Raw genomic sequence first — 21250 nt, forward strand, 5'->3', positions numbered from 1 at the left:
CCGAACTGATAGAAGCCGAACGATACATCCCCCAGCAAATCTTCAACTGTGACGAGACAGGGCTCTTCTGGAAAAAGATGCCGAGGAGGACGTATATAACGGCAGAGGAGAAGAGCATGCCAGGCCACAACTTGTTCAGAGTGCCGGCGATAGCTCGCCTTCTCTTTGTGGAAGACACGGTGAGATCCTTAACATCCAACAACTAATGGGACGCAAACGGGGCGCCCAGTTTAGCGGTACACCCATTGATGAATCACCCTGCCTGTGAAACACCGACATGACAGGTTATAGCTGGGTCGGGATTCAAACCCAGGCTGGACAGTTTAGAGTCAAGTGTGCGTACCTCCAGTCCAGGCCATCCTGCCAACTTGTATGCTGCATACAGGTGAAATATAAAGCGCGAGATATTTTTATATATACTGCATATTTAGAAAAAAATTGGTGTGGTTTTTGGCGGGCTGGAACGGATTAATAGCATTTCAATGCATTTTAATGGGGAAATTTGATTTGAGAAACGAGCAAATTGAGTTACGAGCTCGGTCACAGAACGAATTAAACTCGTAAGTCAAGGTTCCACTGTATATATATATATATATATATATATATATATATATATATATATATACAGTGGAACCATGTGGTCATGGGGGACCATATATATATATATGACATGCTTGTTTGTTTTTGGAGCCATTCTCTCCCCGCCCCAGGACATTGGAGTGAGGATACAAGGGGAGAAGAATTTTGTATATAGCATTGCACATTTTTGAATTGTTGGTTGCAACTAAGGGAGTAATCCGGAAGGGAGAATAGCTAAAATTTAGCTACGCCTCGCTTCCCACAGCCTCTCATGTTTTATTTAGGTGAGGTTAATTAGGTGTGTTTTACACCTAGTTTTACACCTTGCAGGAGCTGTGGTTCCAGAGGTGTGTGGGGGGAAGGTGGGTGGGGGGAGGGGGGAGGGGGAAGCTGGGGAGGCTGTGTTATGTTTATGGGGAGGCGGGCGTTAGAGATTACCGTAGGAGAGATAGAACTGTATAGAATAGTATGGACCACGTGCGAGTAGGAAGCAAATCTCGATGTAAGGATGTCGGGATCTGTTAGCTATAAGGATTGTGTTTGAATGTGCGCGATACAAGGGTCGTGTTGGTGATAAGATAGAGAGGGATTAAAGTTTAGGAAATGTGTCTTAGACCTCATGTAAACATTCGCAGGGTATGCCGGGTGACATCTCAGTAGAACAGAGTTCACACCAGCCCAGAAAAAGGAAGTAGAAAGCTATGAGATTCTGCCAGACAAGGAGAGAGGGTCGGAGCTATAGTCGTCCCCCCGGACAGGGGTGGAGCCCAACGCCTGAAGGAGGAGCGGAAAGTTGTCAAGGGAGATGAGGGAGGAGCCAGAGCTCTCAGTTCGGTGTGCTAAACAAGTATGTTATGATGCAAAGATGAACTGATTTGATTTTGAGGTCAAGAGTTCAAAGGTCAAAGTCTGTAATAGGTCTATACCTTGAGAACAGCTAAAGGGATCAAATTCAAACTTGGTACAGGTACGTGTAATGATGTAAAGATTAACTGATTAGATTTTGGATTCAAGAGGGCAACGGTCAAATGTCAGACATCCCATCAGGTAAAAATTATGTTGCCGAGCTAACTTGTGAACCAGTCATGGGATTTTCACCAAACTTGGTGTAATTATATATTATGATGCAAAAATAAACTGATTCAATTTTGGGATCAAGAGGTCAAGGATCAGAGGTCATGTTAACTTAAAATAATTTTGTTACCGCGATAACTTCAGAACGGATGAAGGGATCTATGTCAAACTTGGTGCAGGTATGTTTAATGAGCTAAATATGAACTGATTAGATTTTGGCCTCATAAGGTCAAAGGCCAAAAGTCAGAGGTCATTTTAAGAAACATTTATTGTTCCACGCCAACTTGTGAACAAGTGCTGTGATTTTGAGCAAATTTGGTATAAGTATATATGATGCAAAGATGAACAGATCGCATTATGGTATCAAGAGGTCAAAGGTCAGAGGTCACAACAGGTATAAATGTGATAACTTGAGAACAGCTGAAGGGATTAAAATCAAACTTGGTACAGGTATGTATAATGATGTAAACATGAACTGATTAGATTTTTTGGTCAAAAGGACAAAGGTCATGTTAAGTAAAAATTATGTTGCCGCACCAACTTGTGAACCAGTGATGGGATTTTGAACAAACTTGGTATAAGTATTTATGATGCAAAGATGAAATTATTGGATTGTGCCATCAAGAGGTCAAAGATCAGAGAGGTCATGCCAGGTAAAAATGTGATAACTTGAGAACAGCTGAACGGATTCAAATCAAAACTTGTTTATACACGTATGTATAATGATGTAATAATATGGGTGGATGCATATCGGTCGACCTCATGAGGTTGAAGAGTGTTGTTCTCGTATTTTTTTTGATATAAAAAGGCATCTTTCTATAGAAAGGACGACTAGGGTTCCTGAAAGACTGCTGTCGATTCATTATTTTCCCTAAGCGTGGATTGGTGATTTGCCAATAAAAGGTTTCGAAAGCCGATGGAGGCTAACTGGTACTGCGGGTGGCAGTGTCGCAACTGACATTGCTTTTCAGGTGTGTCCTTTACAAACTGCAACTTTTTTCCTTACAGAAGTGAGGGTCATGGAACAGCCGATAACTGACAGCAGGACGAACATCGAGGGAATGAATGAATAGGATAAGACGAAGGGAGGAATCACTGAAACTAGCAAGTAAAATGGTTGACTTTTTGTGTACAGTCAAGGCTCATGGAAGAGCTAGAACACAGAATGGATTAGGATGCAACATAACAACAGGAACAGCAGAAAGAGAAGGGAGAAATGGCCAACAGTAGGGCTGAGGGAGAAAATAGCTGGAAATGGACAAACAAGGGATGTGGGTAATGGTGCGGGATAAGGGAGAATACAAGGGGTGGACACGATGGATACAGAAGCAAAATTTGGAGGGTGAGGGGGGACGTGGGGATTAGAGGGGGTTAACGGATGTAAAAAAAAGATCATGGTTTTGGATGGGGGATGATATGCGATGGTGGTAAACAGGTGGCTTGAAGACCTGGAAGGAAGAAAGAGATTGAAGAAAGTGTGGAAAGAGATTGAAGAGAGAACCCTTTTTAGACTTAGGAAAGGTTAATGGGGCGATAAACATCATGGGAGAGACCTGGGGATGACAAGAGATGATGATGATGACATATTGCAGATTAAAAGTGAGCCCAAAGTTACATTTTAACTTCAATAAACATTTAATTATAAAAGGACAGATAAATAAATACATCGAATGTCTGGAGGGAAGACAAATAATGTTTCTGTCTGTAATATGTAGATAGTTCTTCACCTAGCACAAGTGTTAGGTGGACTGACATAGAGCGATCACCGAACAACTTACCTGTGCAGTAGAACATCAGGAATGAAACGTAGAGAGAGAAGGCAAACATGTCTCATCGGAGCGAGGATCGCCAAGTCAATGCGGTGCAGGTTATCAAGTGAGGACGACGAGTTGTGAGAGATCTATACCTCAACACTGAGGACTCCAATCAATCTACCAATACTTCTATCTACCTCCCCAAGTATCATCAGGTGATCTCTCCCCCAATCATGCCAAACACAATATCGCCTCCTCTTCCCCACGTGATCTCGTATTGGAGAACACACCCCGTATAAGTTATTTTCCCAGTTCCACATTTTGACGTTTTTTACATTTTTTTTCTCTGAAGGTTTTGTAACAGATCTGCGCAGTATTACCACACACAAGGGTAGGGTCTTCAGTGTCATTTTAACCGTTAGGTTGACACAAAATGTGCCGCACGAACCGCACACTTCTGCTTTTCTCTGTTCTCTTAAGTTTGTGTTTTGAAAACATGGATATTTGCAGAAACTACTGCATGATTCGATGCTTTCCTGGTGCCGCCATTTTCCTGCTTTAGGAAGACCACACGGCTCCGCCATCTTTCGTTTTTGAGGACCACCAGCTCGGTACCGGTCTCTCCACTGCTTTCTTCCGATCCCCAACGTACTTGTGGCTTTCTTTGGCTCATTACGTTGGTCTGTATATTTTGCATCGACCTTGACCTGCGTTATACAAAAGTCCTCCGACCCCCGCAGATCAAAATGTGAGGCCGGGGAGTGACCGGCCAAAATGGCCCTTTCCTCATGTAGTGTCTGCTTTTTCTCGACATTCCATTGGATGTCCTTTGGTTTCACAACAAATGGAGGAAATAGCAGATGGCTTTATGAGATGGGAGACTTTCAGGAAGAACATTGACTAAAAAGGGGGATGTTGCGTTGGAGGGAAATGTTATATTCGTGCAGAACAACTCCTCACTTATAAAGACCACACAATAATGGGCTGAAACATCGAGGTGGAGGAAAAAGCATGACTGTTCAGGTTAACATTTTATATAAAGGAGACAATATTATATATTTAAATTTTGGCAGCATGTTCAACATTGAGTTTGTTCAGTTTTGTTTTCACTGAGTCTATAACATTCCGCAGGATCACGATCGACAGGTAATCTTTGGTCCAGTGGGCTGGATTTGGTGAATTGGTACCAGATTGAGGCACGAAGGGGGACCCACTTTTATGTCAGACATTTGTCCATATTTTCTAAAAATCATGGGGGACCATTTGGGAAATGTAGCATTCTGTTATTTCAGGATTACCACAGCAAGCCGTACCTCTGCAGGGGCAACCAATATCAAAAATACGTAAAGGAGCATGTCTATACTTCTAAACGACCTACAAACATGATCTTGGCATCCATTTGCATAGTTTTGAGGGTGCCTGATTCATTGGAATAAGTACCGTGACCTTCAGAGGTCATTTTTAAGGTCAAGGTCAAACTTTAAAAAATGCATTTTTTGCATTTTTAGCCCATGTCGTTCATCCCTGACACCACCATTTTCAATAAATCTTTGCATTATTTTATTTTAAATGTAAATGACGTCATCTAGCACCAAAACCGTGCCATTTAGCAGTTGCTCGGCCAAGGATGTGGTTGCTTTGGTGATGAAAAACAAAATCCCGCACCATAGCAATGGAACAGAAAATGGGATATCTTGGTTTCGCGGTGCTATAGAAGCGTGATGTTGGCATCCATTCGCATTGTTTTAAAGGTGTTAAGCTGTGATCATTTGAGCTGTGGCCAAAGGCCTTGTAGGCTGTAAGAAAGCCAGACTTACCAAGGTCCAGTTTGGACGAAAGCTGGCTTTGGAGGACGTGTTAACACAAGGTCTTCCCAAGAGGGTTTCTACTTGATGGTTAGGCCCAGAAATGCAAGACTGTACCTCTTCCAGTGGTTGATTGTGGAAATATAGTGGTTCGGTCACTTGAGTATCATTCCAAAGAGACAGGGTGAGAATGTGAGATTTGCATGGAATTGAATGACATGCTCATGACCAACATCTGATCCTTAATTTCCAGATCAGAGGGTTGAAAGCCCAACCCCAGGGGGTTTACATGGCCCAGGCATGACGTGCCTATGGATTTCAGAGACATAGACACTTAAGATGTATAACGCTCCTCATGACACCTGCCATCATACCTGTTTACATACACTCTCTCGATAGGTCACGTGTCAGTTTCAAGGTATTGTATTCCAAATGGTGCCGTGGACCATACTGATATGCAGACGAAGAGTCTAACCAAAGAATAGGACAGATACAGCGAAAGTGGAAAGCTCACATCACTATTTCCTGTAAGCAGATTTGAATCTCCTGCGATGAAGCTAACTCCGAGGGCCTTTCACTCACTCACCGCAGGCAGGTTGGTGGTCTTTCTGTCTTCTACCGACTCCTCTCCGGCCTTGCCCCCCCAGCTCTGTCTGTGCTCTGTCCCCCAAATATTCCTACAGGTCGCACACGATCTGCCAGCAACCCTCTTCTGGTTAAACTGCCAAAATCAAGACTCTCTGCTCACCTTCACTCTTTCATTCTCCTTTTCTCCCACCTCTGGAACAAACTCCCCCACTCCATTCAATCCCACTCCTCCCTCCAGGTCTTTAAAACAGCTGTTCACCACCATCTCTTATCTTCCCCCATCCAAAACCTTGATCTTTTCTACCCCCGTTAATTCACCCCAGATACACTTTTTTGAAATTCCAACTTCTTTCCTGGAAGTCCTTGCAGTGTTCATATGTTTTATACCTCTCCCACCTCCCACCAAGCCCTCTCCCTCCCACAGTTCTCTCCATGTCCCTGCTCTCAAATGTTGTGTTTGTGTCCTTCCTCCTCTCTCCCCATCTTGTCTACCACTCCCCTTATTTTGTGTTTTATGTGTCGGTTTGACTTTTTGTGTGATTAATGCTAGGTCTTTTACGAGCCTCGATCTTGTATACAAAAAATAATAAAATAAAAAAAATACGAGGATTTCTTGAGGCTGATTTATTGTGCCATCATTTTCTGCGGGGGTGATGGGAGGCCAAACTTTTCAAACGGTTCAAACCTGCAGTTTTAGCTAACGTTTAAATTTAAACAAGAAGAAAAAAACATAAAATGTAGCCCCTGTGGTTTTCAGTAATTTTGCTATTCGGAGTTAAAGGCCGCCAGTCGCCCATTTTTTATCGCACCGCAAAACAAAATAATGTGCATATGTATACCTTTGTACCATGTATTGTCTTTGTACCAAGTTTGAACAAAATCGGTCCATGCATGTCCGAGAAATGGTTGGGGACACGTTTAAGTAACAAAATGGCTGTCAGTCGGCCATCTTGGATCTGATCTTGAAAACAAATGACGTGGTGCATATGTTAGCCATCATTCATTATCTGTGTGCCAAGTTTGAGCAGAGTCGGTAAAAGCATGTCCGAGAAATGGTTGGGGACGAGTTCCATATCAGGTTGTCTTTTTTACAACTAAAATGGCCGCCAGTCGCCCATTTTTGATCGCACCGCGAAACAAAATAATGTGCATATGTATACCATCCTGTATTGTCTTTGTACCAAGTATGAACATAATCGGTTCATATATCTCCGAGATATTGTTGCGGACCGAGGGACGGATGGACAGGCGAGACCTAATCCATAAGCCCCCCGTTTCGGAAAAGTCCAACGGGGCTAAAAAAAACAAAAACCCACGAAGTCTGGAGTCCTGAGTTTGAGTCGAATCGAATCAGGTTCGTGATTGTCATTAACGTTGACCCTGATATAATCGATCTTAGAGGGATATTGTTTCATCACAAACAATTTGAGTTTCAGGGACGGACTTTGTGACGTCACTACTTGCGGAGTATCTCAACAGCGATGCGTTTCGATGTTGCTGTGGTCGTTATATGAAACGTGTGTTTAAATCGGTTAACATTATTTCATTATCAGTGCTCATTATTGTTATAGGAGCAAAGCTCATGGAAGAGGAAGGCGGAGCGAACAATGGGACAAACACGAAAAGAATTAATGAATAGGAAAATGGGAGGAGGGGAGGAAGCACTGAAACAACAGCAAGATTAATGGGGGTAATAAAGATCATGGGTCTGCAGAATTGGGAATGACACGTGACAGCAGAAATATTTTTAAGAATAAGAATACTGATGGCTGATAAACGTTTTTTAAATAAAAAGAATAAAGTTTTTTAATGTCGGAAAAACAAGAATAAAGTTGTTTTGTGTTGTGATAACAAAGAAATGGACCATGAGTAAGTTTTTGAAGATTAAATCCCAAGTTTTGCAGTGGAACATTGAGAAAAGGGAATGCTAAGGAAGGATGAACTGAAAACCTGGAGGAATGGATGATGGAGGAGCAAAGGACGAAACACCGTCCTCAAGTTGTGATTTGCGGAAAGCGGACCTCCCTATCTGGAGCCACAATCCACCAGCAGATCTTAAAATTCCATGATGGCACAATAAACAACTGGAATAGTTGGAATAAATTGATACATCCAAGCAAATTTAACCGCAAACATTCAGTTCCTCTTTTACACATCTGCCCTCAAAACATGACGTCACAAACTAATATCGCAACTAGTTTTTTGTTAGGAAATAGCCATCCCATACACGGATAGGAAACTGAAACAGTACTCGAATGCTGCAACACAAGTTTTCTTCTTTGTTGTTTGTCACTCCATAAATGGGAATAGTTATTTTCCGCCATTTTCTCAAGAGGAAGATGAGTCTAAGTTGACGGGCTATTTGCACACGAAGGGAAAACCAGGGTTAAGCAATTATTGTTTCGCTTCTCTCTGTCCGTCTGCAAATGTCAGTTTATGATCGAGGAACAACTTCATTTCAATTGAATGTTTTCTTTTTAACAAGAATCTGGACATTAATCGGTGAAAACAAACCTGCCGTTTAACAGTAGTTTGGCTCTGAATTTGTCCCGATCACACATGGAGAGATGAGTTCGATTTATTTTTGACTCTTTCTGTCCGGCAGTCCAAAAAAAATTGAAAAAATCACTTCAAATAGGAAACTTACTGTACTTGAGGACGTCATAAAGGACACAAACAACAAACACGAATAACTAATGTAACGTGTTCAATAAAGGTATCAGGAACTGTATCAGCTGCAGGAAACTTCCAGAATTTTTTTCCACAACTTTAAAAATCTTTACTTTACAATTGAATTATAAGCTATACTTGAATTATAAGTATAATAAGGGAATTGGCTTTAATACCTGTAGAACAGCAATGATGGCGAACACAAATGATTTTTTAAGAATGAAATTTTTATTGGTATTAAACAAGAATTCGGAAAATGTCTGATTCCAAACTTGCTGCAAAGCAATTCTGAATATCAATTATATTTACAACCCACACAAAGGAATATTCAATCTCCTTCCTCGTTGAAATCATGTCCTGGAGGATTCATCAGAGGCAGCAAACCTATCTTTGAGCTGTCTTGTCTGGGTTCGATTCCAGACCCGACTATAAACTGTCACATTGATGCTTCGCGGGCCTCGGCGCAAAATGTTCCGTCCCTCGGAGGGACGTTAATTAGCTGGGTGTCCTGTCTGCTCGCACTAGGTGGTGGATGTCAAAGATCCCACTCTTTCTCGAGGAGCAGGCGAATTATCACCGAAAGCCTGAACAAATTACAAATTCCTGCCCAAACCACCTTCAGTCCAAGGTCATGCCTGGCCAACCAGCTCGTGAAAGACTCGGGCCAAAACCTGTCCCTTAGATGACCCCACAAGAAAATGGGAACAATAGAGGCCTTAAAGGAAGTAGTCATCGTCATTTGGGTCTCACTATCTGCCATGATCTTTTCTGGGCAAACAACATTTCCAAGCTGGCCTCCAAAGCCCGTCGCCGACTGGGCAGTGGGCATCTTCCGTCGTGCGAAGTCCTTCCTTGGCACACCTGAGCTACTCACCACATACAAGGCTTTCATACGCAGCTCAATGGAATACTGCTCTCCCCTCTGGGCCGGTGCACCTGCCTCACACCTAGCTCCGCTTCACGCTGTTGAAACCAAAGCGTTCAGAATCATTGGAATTTCCCGCGATGAAGCTAACTCCAAGGGCCTTTCACTCACTCACCGTAGGCAGGTTGGTGGTCTTTCCGTCTTCTACCGACTCCTCTCCGGCCTTGCTCCCCCAGCTCTGTCTGTGCTCTGTCCCCCAAATATTCCTACAGGTCGCACACGATCTGCCAGCAACCCTCTTATGGTTAAACTGCCAAAATCAAGACTCTCTGCTCACCTTCACTCCTTCATTCCGCTTTTCTCCTGCCTCTGGAACAAACTCCCACACTCTCTTCAATCCCACTCCACCCTCCAGGTCTTTAAAACAGCTGTTCACCACCATCTCTTATCTTCCCCCATCCAAAACCTTGATCTTTTCTACCCCCGCTAATTCACCTCAGATCCACCTTTTTGAAATACCGATTTCTTTCCTGGAAGTCCTAGCAGTGTCCATGTGTTTTATACCTATCCCCCCCCCCCCCCCAGGCCCTCTCCCTCCCACACATCTCCCGATGTCCCTGCTCTCAAATGTTGTGTTTGTGTGCTTCCTCCCCTTCTCTCCCGAACTTGTCTCCCGCTCCAGTTATTGTATGTTTTGTGTGTCCGTTTTTTTTGATTAATGGTAGCTCTTACACGAGCCTCGATGTTGTATACAAAAAAAAAAAATGGAGCATTGAACACACGATAACCATTGGTAGAATTACACAAATTAGTTTTTTTTTTTTACATCAAAAGTGGATTAAACAACTTATAGCTTTGCATTCAAATTTTTAAAGAAGCTGCAAATGCGGGTTTGGAACAACATCGAGCAAACAAAGTGTGATTAGTATTAAAGAACATTTTACACATTTTCATTGTTTTCTATTGTAATGTCCATTTGTCCGTTTGTCCATTTGTCCATTTGCAAAATGCAATGTGACAGTGAGAATGTTTTATTTATTTTATTCCCATATATTAGTCTCTCCCCAACCTTTGGGGTCTTGCATCAGATGAGACCGTTTGTATAGGGGACTATTAAATCAATGGGATCTCAAGTTACGAAAACACACGATTGATCTCGAAAGGGGAATTACTTGATTTGACATTGAGAAATGAAGTATCATCACAAATGACGGGTGGTGTTACATCGTAACGGACCTTATATGTCACGTGGATGTATCTACATGTGTCACGTGACTGGTAGACTGTCACAAAGGTCAATTTGATGTGTTGGGATGAGTGTTTAAAGATGGTGGCATTAATCCAAATATATGTTGCTGAGATTTATACTCCAGGAAAGTGTAACAATGGTCAGAGAGCGACAGAGTTATCTTTTAATCACGGCGTAGATGGACGTGTCTGGTGAGTGTTCAGGAGGTGGAAAAAGATGTTGTTGAGGAAGCACTGCGAGAGTAGCGTATGTAATTTCAGCCTCTTCCTCCTGTCAAGGAAACAGTTATGGCTTGATGAAGAAATTCAGCAACATGAAAAAAAAATAGGTCATCTAATATATGAAGAAGAAAGTTTGTGTTCGTTTTTTTTTTGTTTTTTTTTTTTTTTTTCTATAATGAATCGAGGCTCGTGAAAGAGCTAACATTTATTTCACAAACAAATCAACCAGACAAGCAAAATATATAAAAAGAGGGAGCGGAAGACAAGATGGGGAGAGAAGGGGAAGCACACAAACACAACATTTGAGAGCAGAGAGATGTGTGGAAGGGAGAGGGCTTGGGGGGAGGAGGCGTGGGAAGGGGGGGGGGGGGGTGGGAGAAGTATAAAACACAAGGACACCAAGGACTTCCAGGACAGAAGTTGGTATTTCAAAAAAGTGGATTTGGGGTGAAATTAGCGGGGGTAGAAAAGATCAAGGTTTTGGATGGGGGAAGATAAGAGATGGTGGTGAACAGCTGTTTTAAAGACCTGTACGGTGGAGTGGGATTTTAGAGAGTGAGGGAGTTTGTTCCAGAGGCGGGAGAAAAGAGGAATGAAGGAGTGAAGGTGAGCAGAGAGTCTTGATTTTGGCAGTTTAACCATAAGAGGGTTGCAGGCAGATCTTGTGCGACCTGTAGGAATATTTTGGGGACAGAGCCCAGAGAGAGCTCGGGGGGCAAGGCCAGAGAGGAGTCGGTAGAAGACGGAAAGACCACCAACCTGCCTGTGGTGAGTGAGTGAAAGGCCCTTGGAGTTAGCTTCATCGCGGGAGATTCCAATGATTCTGAACGCTTTGGTTTCAACAGCGTGAAGACGAGCTAGGTGTGAGGCAGGAGCACCAGCCCAGAGGGGAGAGCAGTATTCCATTGAGCTGCGGATGAAAGCCTTGTATGTGGTGAGGAGCTCAGGTGTGCCAAGGAAGGACTTCGCACGACGGAGGATGCCCAGTCGGCGACTGGCTTTGGTGGCCAGATTTGAAATGTGGTTTTCCCAGGAAGGATCATGGCAGATAGTGAGACCCAAAAGCTTGAGTGACAGAACTTTTAGGAGAGGATTATTCAGAAAGTGGATGGGAGGGTTGTCCAGTCGGTCTTTTCGGAGAGACATCGTAAGAGTGTGAGATTTGTCAGGATTGAAAGACATGTTCCACTTGTTTGCCCAGTATGTGATTTGTCCAGGTCTGCAGAGAGTGAGGAGGCTGCAGACTGCCGATCTGAGGGATGAGGAATGGAGCGACAGAGAGTAGAGTCATCAGCAAAGAGATAGAGAGGATTTTCAAGAGAGTCAGAGAGATCATTGATGAAGACCAGAAAAAGCACAGGGCCCAGAACACTGCCTTGGGGAACTCCGGCCTGAACAGGAAGAGGAGATGAGAGAAACCCATTTATGCATTTGGACCTTGCAGGAACCAGTGCAACTAAACGTTCCATGTAGCCTACTCTGTCATCTATAGTATGGTCGAGGGACAAGTTTGGTTAAAACAAATTGAAGAATAAAAAACAATAATTAAAATCAGATAATGAATCTTGTGCTTATACATTGCCTGCGTTTTTTCCTGGGAATGATCAAGTAATATGTTTTGTGAAGATTGTATGTTGAGGTTGTACAAAGCGATTTGTTGTTAACAGCACAAATTTAATGATAGCGCTTCATATGCACCTAGTATTAAAAAGATTGCTTTACACAGGTCTATTATAACACCTCCATGTTCAATCCTGAAGTGAGTATGTTATTATACCCTGCCTGTTTTTTTCCAGGGAGTGATCGAGTAATATGTTTTGTGTTTGTCATGGAGGAAATATTTAAATATATATTTCATTGAATTTCCTTGGGCAAGACTGGATACTTCAGCCAGTGATATATATATATATGTATGCACATGGTGATATATATACATACAACAACAACATGCATTTTAAAGGCCATTTTCCCTACTAGAGCGGGGGGTGATATGTATATATATATATACATATATATATATATATATATATATATATATATATACAATATACATGAATATACAATATACATGCATATAGTATATATACTGTGTATATATATATATATATATATATTGTTACGGTTTTCGCGCGACCCTCCTGCCCTTACCAAGGGGAGATTAAGCTCCTTGTTCTTTTTGGGTCGTCACAACCGAGAGACCTGAATCGCCGCTCCCAGGCAGACCCAGGGTAGGGTTCCGGGACAATTCTCGCACGTACCTAAATACCTACGCCGCCGTGGAAGCGGGGATCAAGCCTCGCACGGGCCACACGTAATTTGGGTACGTCCGAGCGGATGACGTACCACGTGGTCCGTGCAGATCTCTGGTATTGGAACCCGGTTTTATTCGTACTACGCTCAGTCAATATATGGAAGGGACGAGACGGTCGAATGAAAGGAAGAACACAGGTCTAATAATTATTTACACTATTATGTACAAGTCGAAGGGACACAGAGCAGAACTTAAGCAGTCTTAACTTTTCCCCAGACACGGGCCCGATCACACTCACAGGGGGAAATGAAGGAAGGATGATGTTCACATGCTGAACGTGCCGACTTGGTCGTCCAGGGAACAGCTTCGCCCGGCGTGGCTCTCCCCGGTCACAGCACGTCCCTCGATGAAGGAAAGCAGGCGGCGGGAGGGATCCTTGCAGCGCGTCTCTTGAACAATGGGCAGAGCAGGCAGGCGGGAAAATGTACGCGTCTCTCGCCAGGCCTGGCGGTTTCTCACAGTGTGATTGAATAACAGCGTGCTCTCACTCGCGTAACTCGATAGAGGTTCTGCCTCAAGCTCAACCGAGCGTTTAATTTGTAAGAGCGCCTTGTAACTTGGTTCATGCACGTCTTCACTCAGAACTTGGTTCAGCTCACCTCTCCGCAGAACTGCTCACTTTTCAAGCGCCTCTCCCCTCAGAACTGCTGTGGGGGGCTTTGCACAACAGGTTATATTTCCAACCCCCTTAGCTCGCTCGAATGTTCTAACCACGCCTTTTGACGCAGTGCTAAGCCACTCCCTTTGAGCCCTGATTGGCGGTTCGTGCTTACCGTCACTCCTTCCCCACATTCCTTTGCCCTTGATCGACGTGTCCAGGCCTACCTCGTGGCATTTCGCGCCAAAGCCAAAGTATCGAGGCGGCATAAAGCAATGGAAGGAACGATAACTCTCATTTTTCCACTCAACGCAAGACTAACACAGGAAAAGGACTATGCTTACATTTACTAAGACATAACTGAACTATCATGAGGCTATGTGTTGTAGTGTGACTAACTATGAGGGGGAAAATTAACCTTCATTGTACAAACTCAAAACCACAACACTACCCCTCTCCCTCGTCAGACTCATCCCCGAGTCAAACCCAACAACTGGAACGACCCGTTTTGAGAATGATATGCAAAATTACTCTTACTTTTACATGTGACATCTAGGTGTGGTTGCACAACAATGCACAACAAATGTGTTTATTTGTATTTCTTTGCCAAGCAGGGCCAACCTCATGTGGTCCGACTGCGTGACATTAATGCCACTCAAAACAAGTGGTCCGAAGATGCAAGGTGATGCTGCAGCAAGGTGCTGCACAGCAGAGGTGTAAGGCCACAAGACCTGTGGTCCATAAGTGTATAAGGTGCAGCAAAGTGGTTGTGGCACCAAAGTGCTGCACATGTGCAGCAAAGTTATAACAAAAGGACATGGCAGCAAAGTGCTTCGCAGTTCAGCTGCACAGATGTAACAAAGTGCAGCAGGGATGCTGCACATATGAAGTAAGGTGCAGCAAGGAATGCTGCACAGGTCGATGGTGCTGCACAGTTCCACCTCCAAAATGGTCCTGGGGTGGGGGGAGAGACAAAGCACGACCAGCAAAGCGGAAAGGGCGCAATGGCACACAGCAACACAAGGTAATGCAACGCGAGGGGTGCAGAGGAGTGAGCAGAGCAGGCTCGTCCCGAGCCGTCTGTACCCCCCCCCCCTCCACTGTCGGCTTACACTACCCTAGCCCTCCTTATATTTATAATCCGTCTCTACGTCCTGTCTCCCATATCCCCCTCTACTTCAAATTCGTTTCCCAATCCCTCCCAGGAAGGAAGGAATGGAACTAACACAATGTCACACCACGTCGTGATGCGTCTTACAACTCAAATCAGCTTACATTCGAGGAGCTTCGTCCTCCTCGTTGATTGGCTGTGGATGGTTCGAAGGGATTTCTCTCATCCTAACTGCACTACTGACATTTACTCATTTAAACTACCCGGGGTCGTACCCTGCCAATCGACCTCTTTAAACTATGTGGTTCTAAAAACCCGAATTCCCATTGCCCACCTGGTGGTGCCATCTGAATTTGGGTCTCACTCCCACAAATTTTCTCTCTGTGCCCTTGCACAATTTCCGGGCTGGGTCGTTTGGCTCTACTAGCAGGTCTACCTACCTGCGCACCTCCGCCACTGAAGTCGCCACCCGAGCTTACCTGCTCCTGCGACTACCTAAACTGGGGAAGGCCCCTCCTGGCACTTTACCCCATGATGCCCACCTTGGCAATGGGCAGCCCGGGTCCTTTCTTTGGATCCTCGGGCCCCACTCAACAACTCACAACTACCCTAACTGGGGAAGTCCCTTCCTGGCGCTTACCCGCTCTGTGCCCACCTTGGCATTGGGCAACCCGGGTCCTCTCCTGGGATCCTCGGGCCCCACTCACAACTACTCTAACCGGCTCCCAGAGCCTACCTGCGGCCTCACCTGGCCGACAAACTACCAGTGGCGGAGTGCCCCAATAATCATATGCACCAATTAAACCACACGCCCAGCCATTCACTGACTCATGCACCCAACAAAGCACTACTTGCTACTGCCTGCACCACAGGTGTCAATATCCATACAAATTTGGCCTATGCCCTCTACCTGGCTTTACACTACCCACCCCGGGCTTTCGCGAATGGGTTCCACCTCCCCCCATTCACTCCTTCGCACCATGCATTCCACACCTTTTATTACCACACCAAGCATTCCACACCAAATATTCTCACACAACATTTATTTCGCACTCCACTTTTCTCGCACACCTTTTGTGCTCACACACCATTTTCCATACACCTCAACACAATTCCATTTGCCTCACTCACAATTCCTCACACACACAGCATCATCTATCTAACTGCTTTTCCCCTAAAACTCGTGCTTCCCCGTCTTCCCGGTCAATCCCAGCCCCCGTCGTGAGCGTGCGGAAGGGTATCGGGTCGAATCCCCACGTACCTTCGGTACACACGCTGCCACGAAGACGGGTGCTGGACCTCGCACAAGCCACGCTAGTCGGATATGCCGAGCGATTTATGTGTCATGTGACTCGTGCCGTTAATTCTTATTGAACCCGATTGAGCGTTCTTATTCGTACAGTGCGAAGCCAATGGTGGAAAATGACATGAACGACCAAATGGAAGGAAGAACACAGGTTTATTATGCAATTTACAATGGCCAATTGTAAACAATTATACAATTTAAGCCTGGTGTTGGGCTAGCGGCTAGGGTGCCAGCTTAGGATCCTAGGATCCTGGGTTCGAATCCAGTTCGATCGCTGAATTAACGCCAGGGGGGTTGACTCAGCCTGTCATCCTTCCGAGGTCGGCTAATTGAGTACCAGTTCACTGGTAATTCCCCATTTGTCGTAAAAGGCGACAAAAAGAGTTGGCGGCAGGAAGGGCATCCGGCCGTAAAACATTGCTTCAAAAAGGGGCCCAACAAAAACAACAACAACCACGGTGCCCGAAAAAGGCCAACCCCCGCTTTGCGGGGAAAAATGGCCTCTAAAGGTGTTTTTTTTTTTTTTTTTCTACAATGGTGAAAAGAAAGAGACACAGAGCAGATACGTAATCAATCTTAACTTAACTTTCCCAGACAAGGGCCCACTCACTCACACGGGGAAAAGAAGGAAAGAATAGTACGCGCTCCAAACGCGTCCCTGACGCCATTCGCTCAGGTCAACTCGCTGGGCGTGTCCCTTGGGATGTTTGCAGCACGTGCAGGCAGCCCAGGTCAGAAGGTCGTCGGCATAGGTGGCCCCGGGAGAGACCGTCCTCGCAAGCGCGATTAACCGACAGCAGAGCACAGTGCAGGGAGAGTTCATGCTATTTCTTGATCACACCTCTCTACGACAGAGCGAGCTTAGCACGAAGAGATCGTTCGGGGGCAGCGGGCAAGAGCGAGACCGTTCACAGAGAGAGTTCGTTCACACCGAGAGCCCTAGCAATATCGACACCAAGCACACTCTCCTCCTCGTTCACTGGGGCACTCATCGACTGGCTCACTCCTCCCCAGAGTCTTACCCGAATGTCCCAAACTCCTCCCCTCAACGTCGTTATTAGCCACTCCCCTTGAGCTTATATTGGCTGCTTGCCGCTTACTGGCCACTCCCCTGCAGCTCCTCCCTCGGGCCTGCCAGACTTGTTCTAGGCCCTCGCACATGGCATTCTAGCCCAATTGAGGCCCACTCTTACTGGCCTGCTCAACGCATACCAACACAGGAAAGGACTATGCTTACATTTAATCGGAAATAACTAAACTAAAGTGAGGATACATGTTGTCGTGCAACTACTACGAGGGGGGTTATCTTTATTTCTCACAACCGCAACACTACCCCCCTCTCTCACCAGACTCGGCCCGAGTCGACCCCAACAGTGGAATGACCGGTAGAGTCTGGCATGCAATTTTACCATTACTTTTAAATGTGACACATAGGTGTAATCCCCCTAACATTTATTCTGACCCATGTGTGCGACATTTTTAACACTAGATATGTCCCCCCTAATGTGTTGAGCAGCTATCCTATCAGACTCACACCCACAACTATCCGAGTATTTCCGGAATTTTGTAAACTACACACATAGCCGGTGGGCAACATTCTTATATGTACAAGCACAAACTTAATCTTTATTTAAAATTCTAAGACCCAGGACCTGCACTTTTGAAAAAGCATTGGAGAAAAGGAAAATCAGCACTCAATGTGGCACTTGCTGCTTGCATCTTCTGTGTGCGGCTGACAAAACCGGCTGGCCCTGACCGGCATACAGGCCATGTGGAACATCAGTGCCATCTAAATCTTCCATCTTCCTTATTGGCACACAATAGCACACAATTTCTTTTTTTATTTGCCAGCAGGGCCACTCTCACATGGTCCAACTGTGTGGCGTCAGTGCCACTCAACAAGTGGTCCGAAGGTGCAAGATTAATTGCAGCAAGATGCTGCACAGCAGAGGTGCTAGGCCACAAGGCTTGTGGCCCATAAGTGCAGCAAAATGTGCAGCAAAATACATGGCAGCAAGGTGGTTTTGGCAGCAAAGTGCTGCAAAGTTCGGCTGCACAGGTGTAGTAAGGGTGCAGCAAAAGGACTGGCAGCAAGGTGCTGCACAGGTCAGCTGCACCAGTGTAACATGGCAGCATGAATGCTGCACAGGTGCGATGGTGCTGCACAGTTTGGCCTCCAAAATGGTCCTGGGGCGGGGAGGGAAGACAAGGCGCAACAAGCAAACGGAAAGGCACACGGTAGCACACGCAAAACAAGATGACCAGGCACCACCATACCTGGTGCGGTTCGAGGGACGCGGAAGAGCAAGCGCAGCAAGCTCATCCCTAACCGTCCGTACCCCCCACCATTGGCTACACTACCCTAGCCCCCCTTGTATTTACAATTCGTCTCTATGTCTTGTCTCCGAATTTTCCCCCTCTATACCAAATCCATCTCCAAATCCCTCCCAGGAAGGAAGGAATGGAACAAAACAATGTCTCACTCACGTCATGATGCGTCTTACTTCCAAACGGCTTACAGAGCCTTACGGTGTGAAGCTCGTCCTCCTCGGTGAATGGCTGTGGATGGTGCGAAGGGATCTCACATCCTAATTACACTAATAGCATTACACTTCTAAACTACCCGGGGTCGTACCGTGCCAATCGGCCTTTTTAAACTATGTGGTTGTAAGGACCCGAATTCCCATTGCCCACACTGTGGTGCCCTCCCGAATTTGGGTCTCACCCCAACAAATTTTCTCACTGTGTCCTCGCACAATTTCGGGGCTGGGTCGTGTGGCTCTACCAGCAGGTCTACCTACCTGCGCACCTCCGCCACTGAAGCCGCCTCCCGAGCTTGCCTGCTCCTGCGACTACACTAACCGGGGAAGGCCCTCCCTGGCACTTACCCCCTCTATGCCCACCTCGGCATCGGGCAACCCGGGTCCTCCCCTAGGATCCTCGGGCCCCACTCACACACTATCCTAACCGGCTCCCAGAGCCTACATGTGGCCTTACCTGGCCAACAAGCTACCAGTGACGGTGTGCCTCAATAACCACACACACTAATTAAGCCACATGCCCAGCCATTCGACAGTCTACTGCACCCTACAAAACACTACCTTTCTACTACCTGCACCACAGGTGTCAATATCCATGCAATTTACCTATGCCCTCTACCTGGCTTTACACTACCCCCCCCCGGGCTTTCACGAATGGGTTCCACTCCCCCCCCCCCCATTCAATCCTTTGCACCATGCATTCCACACCAAGCATTCCACACCTTTTATTTTGCACACCATTTATCTCGCACACTACTTATTTTGCACACCACTATTTTGAACACCAAATATCTCACACACCATTTTTCTCACACCACTACTTTTACACACCATTTATTTCCACACACCTCAACACAACTCCGTTTATTCTCAACACAATTCCTCAAACACCCAGCATCATCTATCTATCTAATTTCCCCTAAAACCCGTGCTTCCCTCGTCGTCCCTTTACACTATGCACACCCTTTCCTTTAACATCCACCTAGACTCTCTACATCCCCTCTACTGTTCAGGTGTCCTATTTAAATCTCATGTCCCTACTGTCTGCTAAATCTCTAACATTATCCTAGCCCTCCCTCGGCTAGCTTCGGTGCCCCATGGAGGCAACCATTGCTGGCCCCTCCATGTGCCTAACACTGCCATCCCCCTAAACTAATGCTCATGCCCCCCCCCCCCATGGGAGGAATGGTTACACTACCATTCCCCCACGTGGGGTACACTACTCTCAGTCCTCTAAACTATGAGCCCCCATTCAAGGAGGTACATTGTCACGGCTCAGCCTCAAAGGGCCGAGCGTTCCATGCGGGTGGTTGGTTGCCTGTATGTGGTGTCCGTCCGGCATTTACGATACAAGGGGGGAGGGATTGATGGGCCCAAGTGCCGGGCTCCATCCCTGCATGGGGCCTCGCGGTCCCATGCACGATGACCCAACCGGCCACCGTCAGGGCACCTCACCCAATGAGGTGCATGGCTCCGATAACTCCTACCTCCCCTTGAACCCGGCCGATCACCCTTGCCGTCATACGGCACCAACCATACAGTGCGGGGGCCGGAGGCACGAATCGTGCATGCCAGTCCTTGCGAGACCGATGCAGCACCGATCCCCTCCGGTCCCTGCAGCACACAACTCAACGGGGGCTCGCGTTCGTTACCCGTACCACTAAGGACTACCCCGGTCTGTGTCGATGCCTGGGTCACGTCCTCAGACCTCGCGACCCATTCCACACTCACACACCCAGGCGCACATGCACCCTCAACACACTCCGTTCTCGCACATTCTGGTGCACACTCTTCTCTTACACACTCTGGTGTGCACTCTCCCTCACACTCCGTACTCGTACTTGCACACCTAGGTGCACTCACGCCTTTCACACACCCCGTTATCGCACAACCAGGTGCACACACGCCCCCCACACACTTCGTTGTGCTCTCTTGCTCACACTCCGGCGCACACTCGTTTCCCGCACACTCCGGTGCACACTCCTTCTCGCACTCCGGTTTGGACTCCCTCTCATACCGCACAATGGCCCCTTCGCGAACGCCCGGGTCTCGCCTCTCTCCCAAGCGCGCCGAGCACCCGTTCGCGCCAAACACATTCGCGCCATTTTCACTCACCTCGGGGACCTCCTTCTCCGCCAGCACCTGCAAACTTTTTATTTCGTTCGTAAACACGGCATCGTGACTTGCGCCATAAAAAGGCCCATATCCATTGGTGCCGCGGCCTTGGCTCTCGCCGCCACGTGCGAGGCATCGCCATTTTCTTCACCAACTGTCGCACCCTCATCAACTTCCTCCACTTCTAGCAACCCCTCCTGCTGGTCCTGGGCCATTAATTCTACCTCATTTATTATTTCCACCGGCATTTGGTCGCCTTGGCCAGCCATTGTACGAATTTAAATTTGATTTTAAAGACTAAATTTCGTCCGCTTGTAATTTTGGAGTGCGTGAAGCGCACTCTGGGTCCAATTAAATCTCATTGGTGTCCGGCTCGAATCCCAATCCGGACTACCAATTTGTTGCGAATCTCGAGCCCGTCGACGTACGGGGGGGGGGGGGGGAGTGGGGGCGGGGGGGGGTTA

The 21250-nt window shown here is 46.3% G+C and overlaps 2 protein-coding genes across 5 annotated transcripts in view; both read right to left on the bottom strand.

Annotated features, from left to right (window-relative positions):
* The window catches only part of LOC137427081 (uncharacterized), a 90377-nt gene extending 86622 nt beyond the window's left edge, over nt 1-3755 (bottom strand). The window contains exon 1 of one of the 2 annotated variants that reach the window (XM_068116231.2): nt 3432-3755. In XM_068116231.2, the coding sequence (XP_067972332.2) occupies nt 3432-3480 (49 nt within the window). In that variant the 5' untranslated portion in view covers nt 3481-3755. The remainder of the gene's footprint in view (nt 1-3431) is intronic. The other variant, XM_078778710.1, reaches the window with a different exon arrangement.
* Nucleotides 3756-8676: 4921 nt separating this feature from the next.
* The window catches only part of LOC137427079 (CD276 antigen-like), a 338480-nt gene continuing 325906 nt past the window's right edge, over nt 8677-21250 (bottom strand). Inside the window, exons 8-10 of one of the 3 annotated variants that reach the window (XM_078778716.1) lie at nt 13890-14668; nt 13355-13773; nt 10759-10854 (exon numbers count right to left, since the gene is read on the bottom strand). In XM_078778716.1, the coding sequence (XP_078634842.1) occupies nt 14254-14668 (415 nt within the window). In that variant the 3' untranslated portion in view covers nt 10759-10854; nt 13355-13773; nt 13890-14253. Of the gene's footprint in view, nt 10855-13354; nt 13774-13889; nt 14669-21250 lie in introns of those variants that run through there. The other 2 variants (XM_078778717.1, XM_078778718.1) reach the window with 2 other exon arrangements.

This window comes from Myxine glutinosa, chromosome 5 (assembly GCF_964187855.1).
Source record: "Myxine glutinosa chromosome 5, kmMyxGlut1.1, whole genome shotgun sequence".
NCBI classification, from domain to species: domain Eukaryota; kingdom Metazoa; phylum Chordata; class Myxini; order Myxiniformes; family Myxinidae; genus Myxine; species Myxine glutinosa.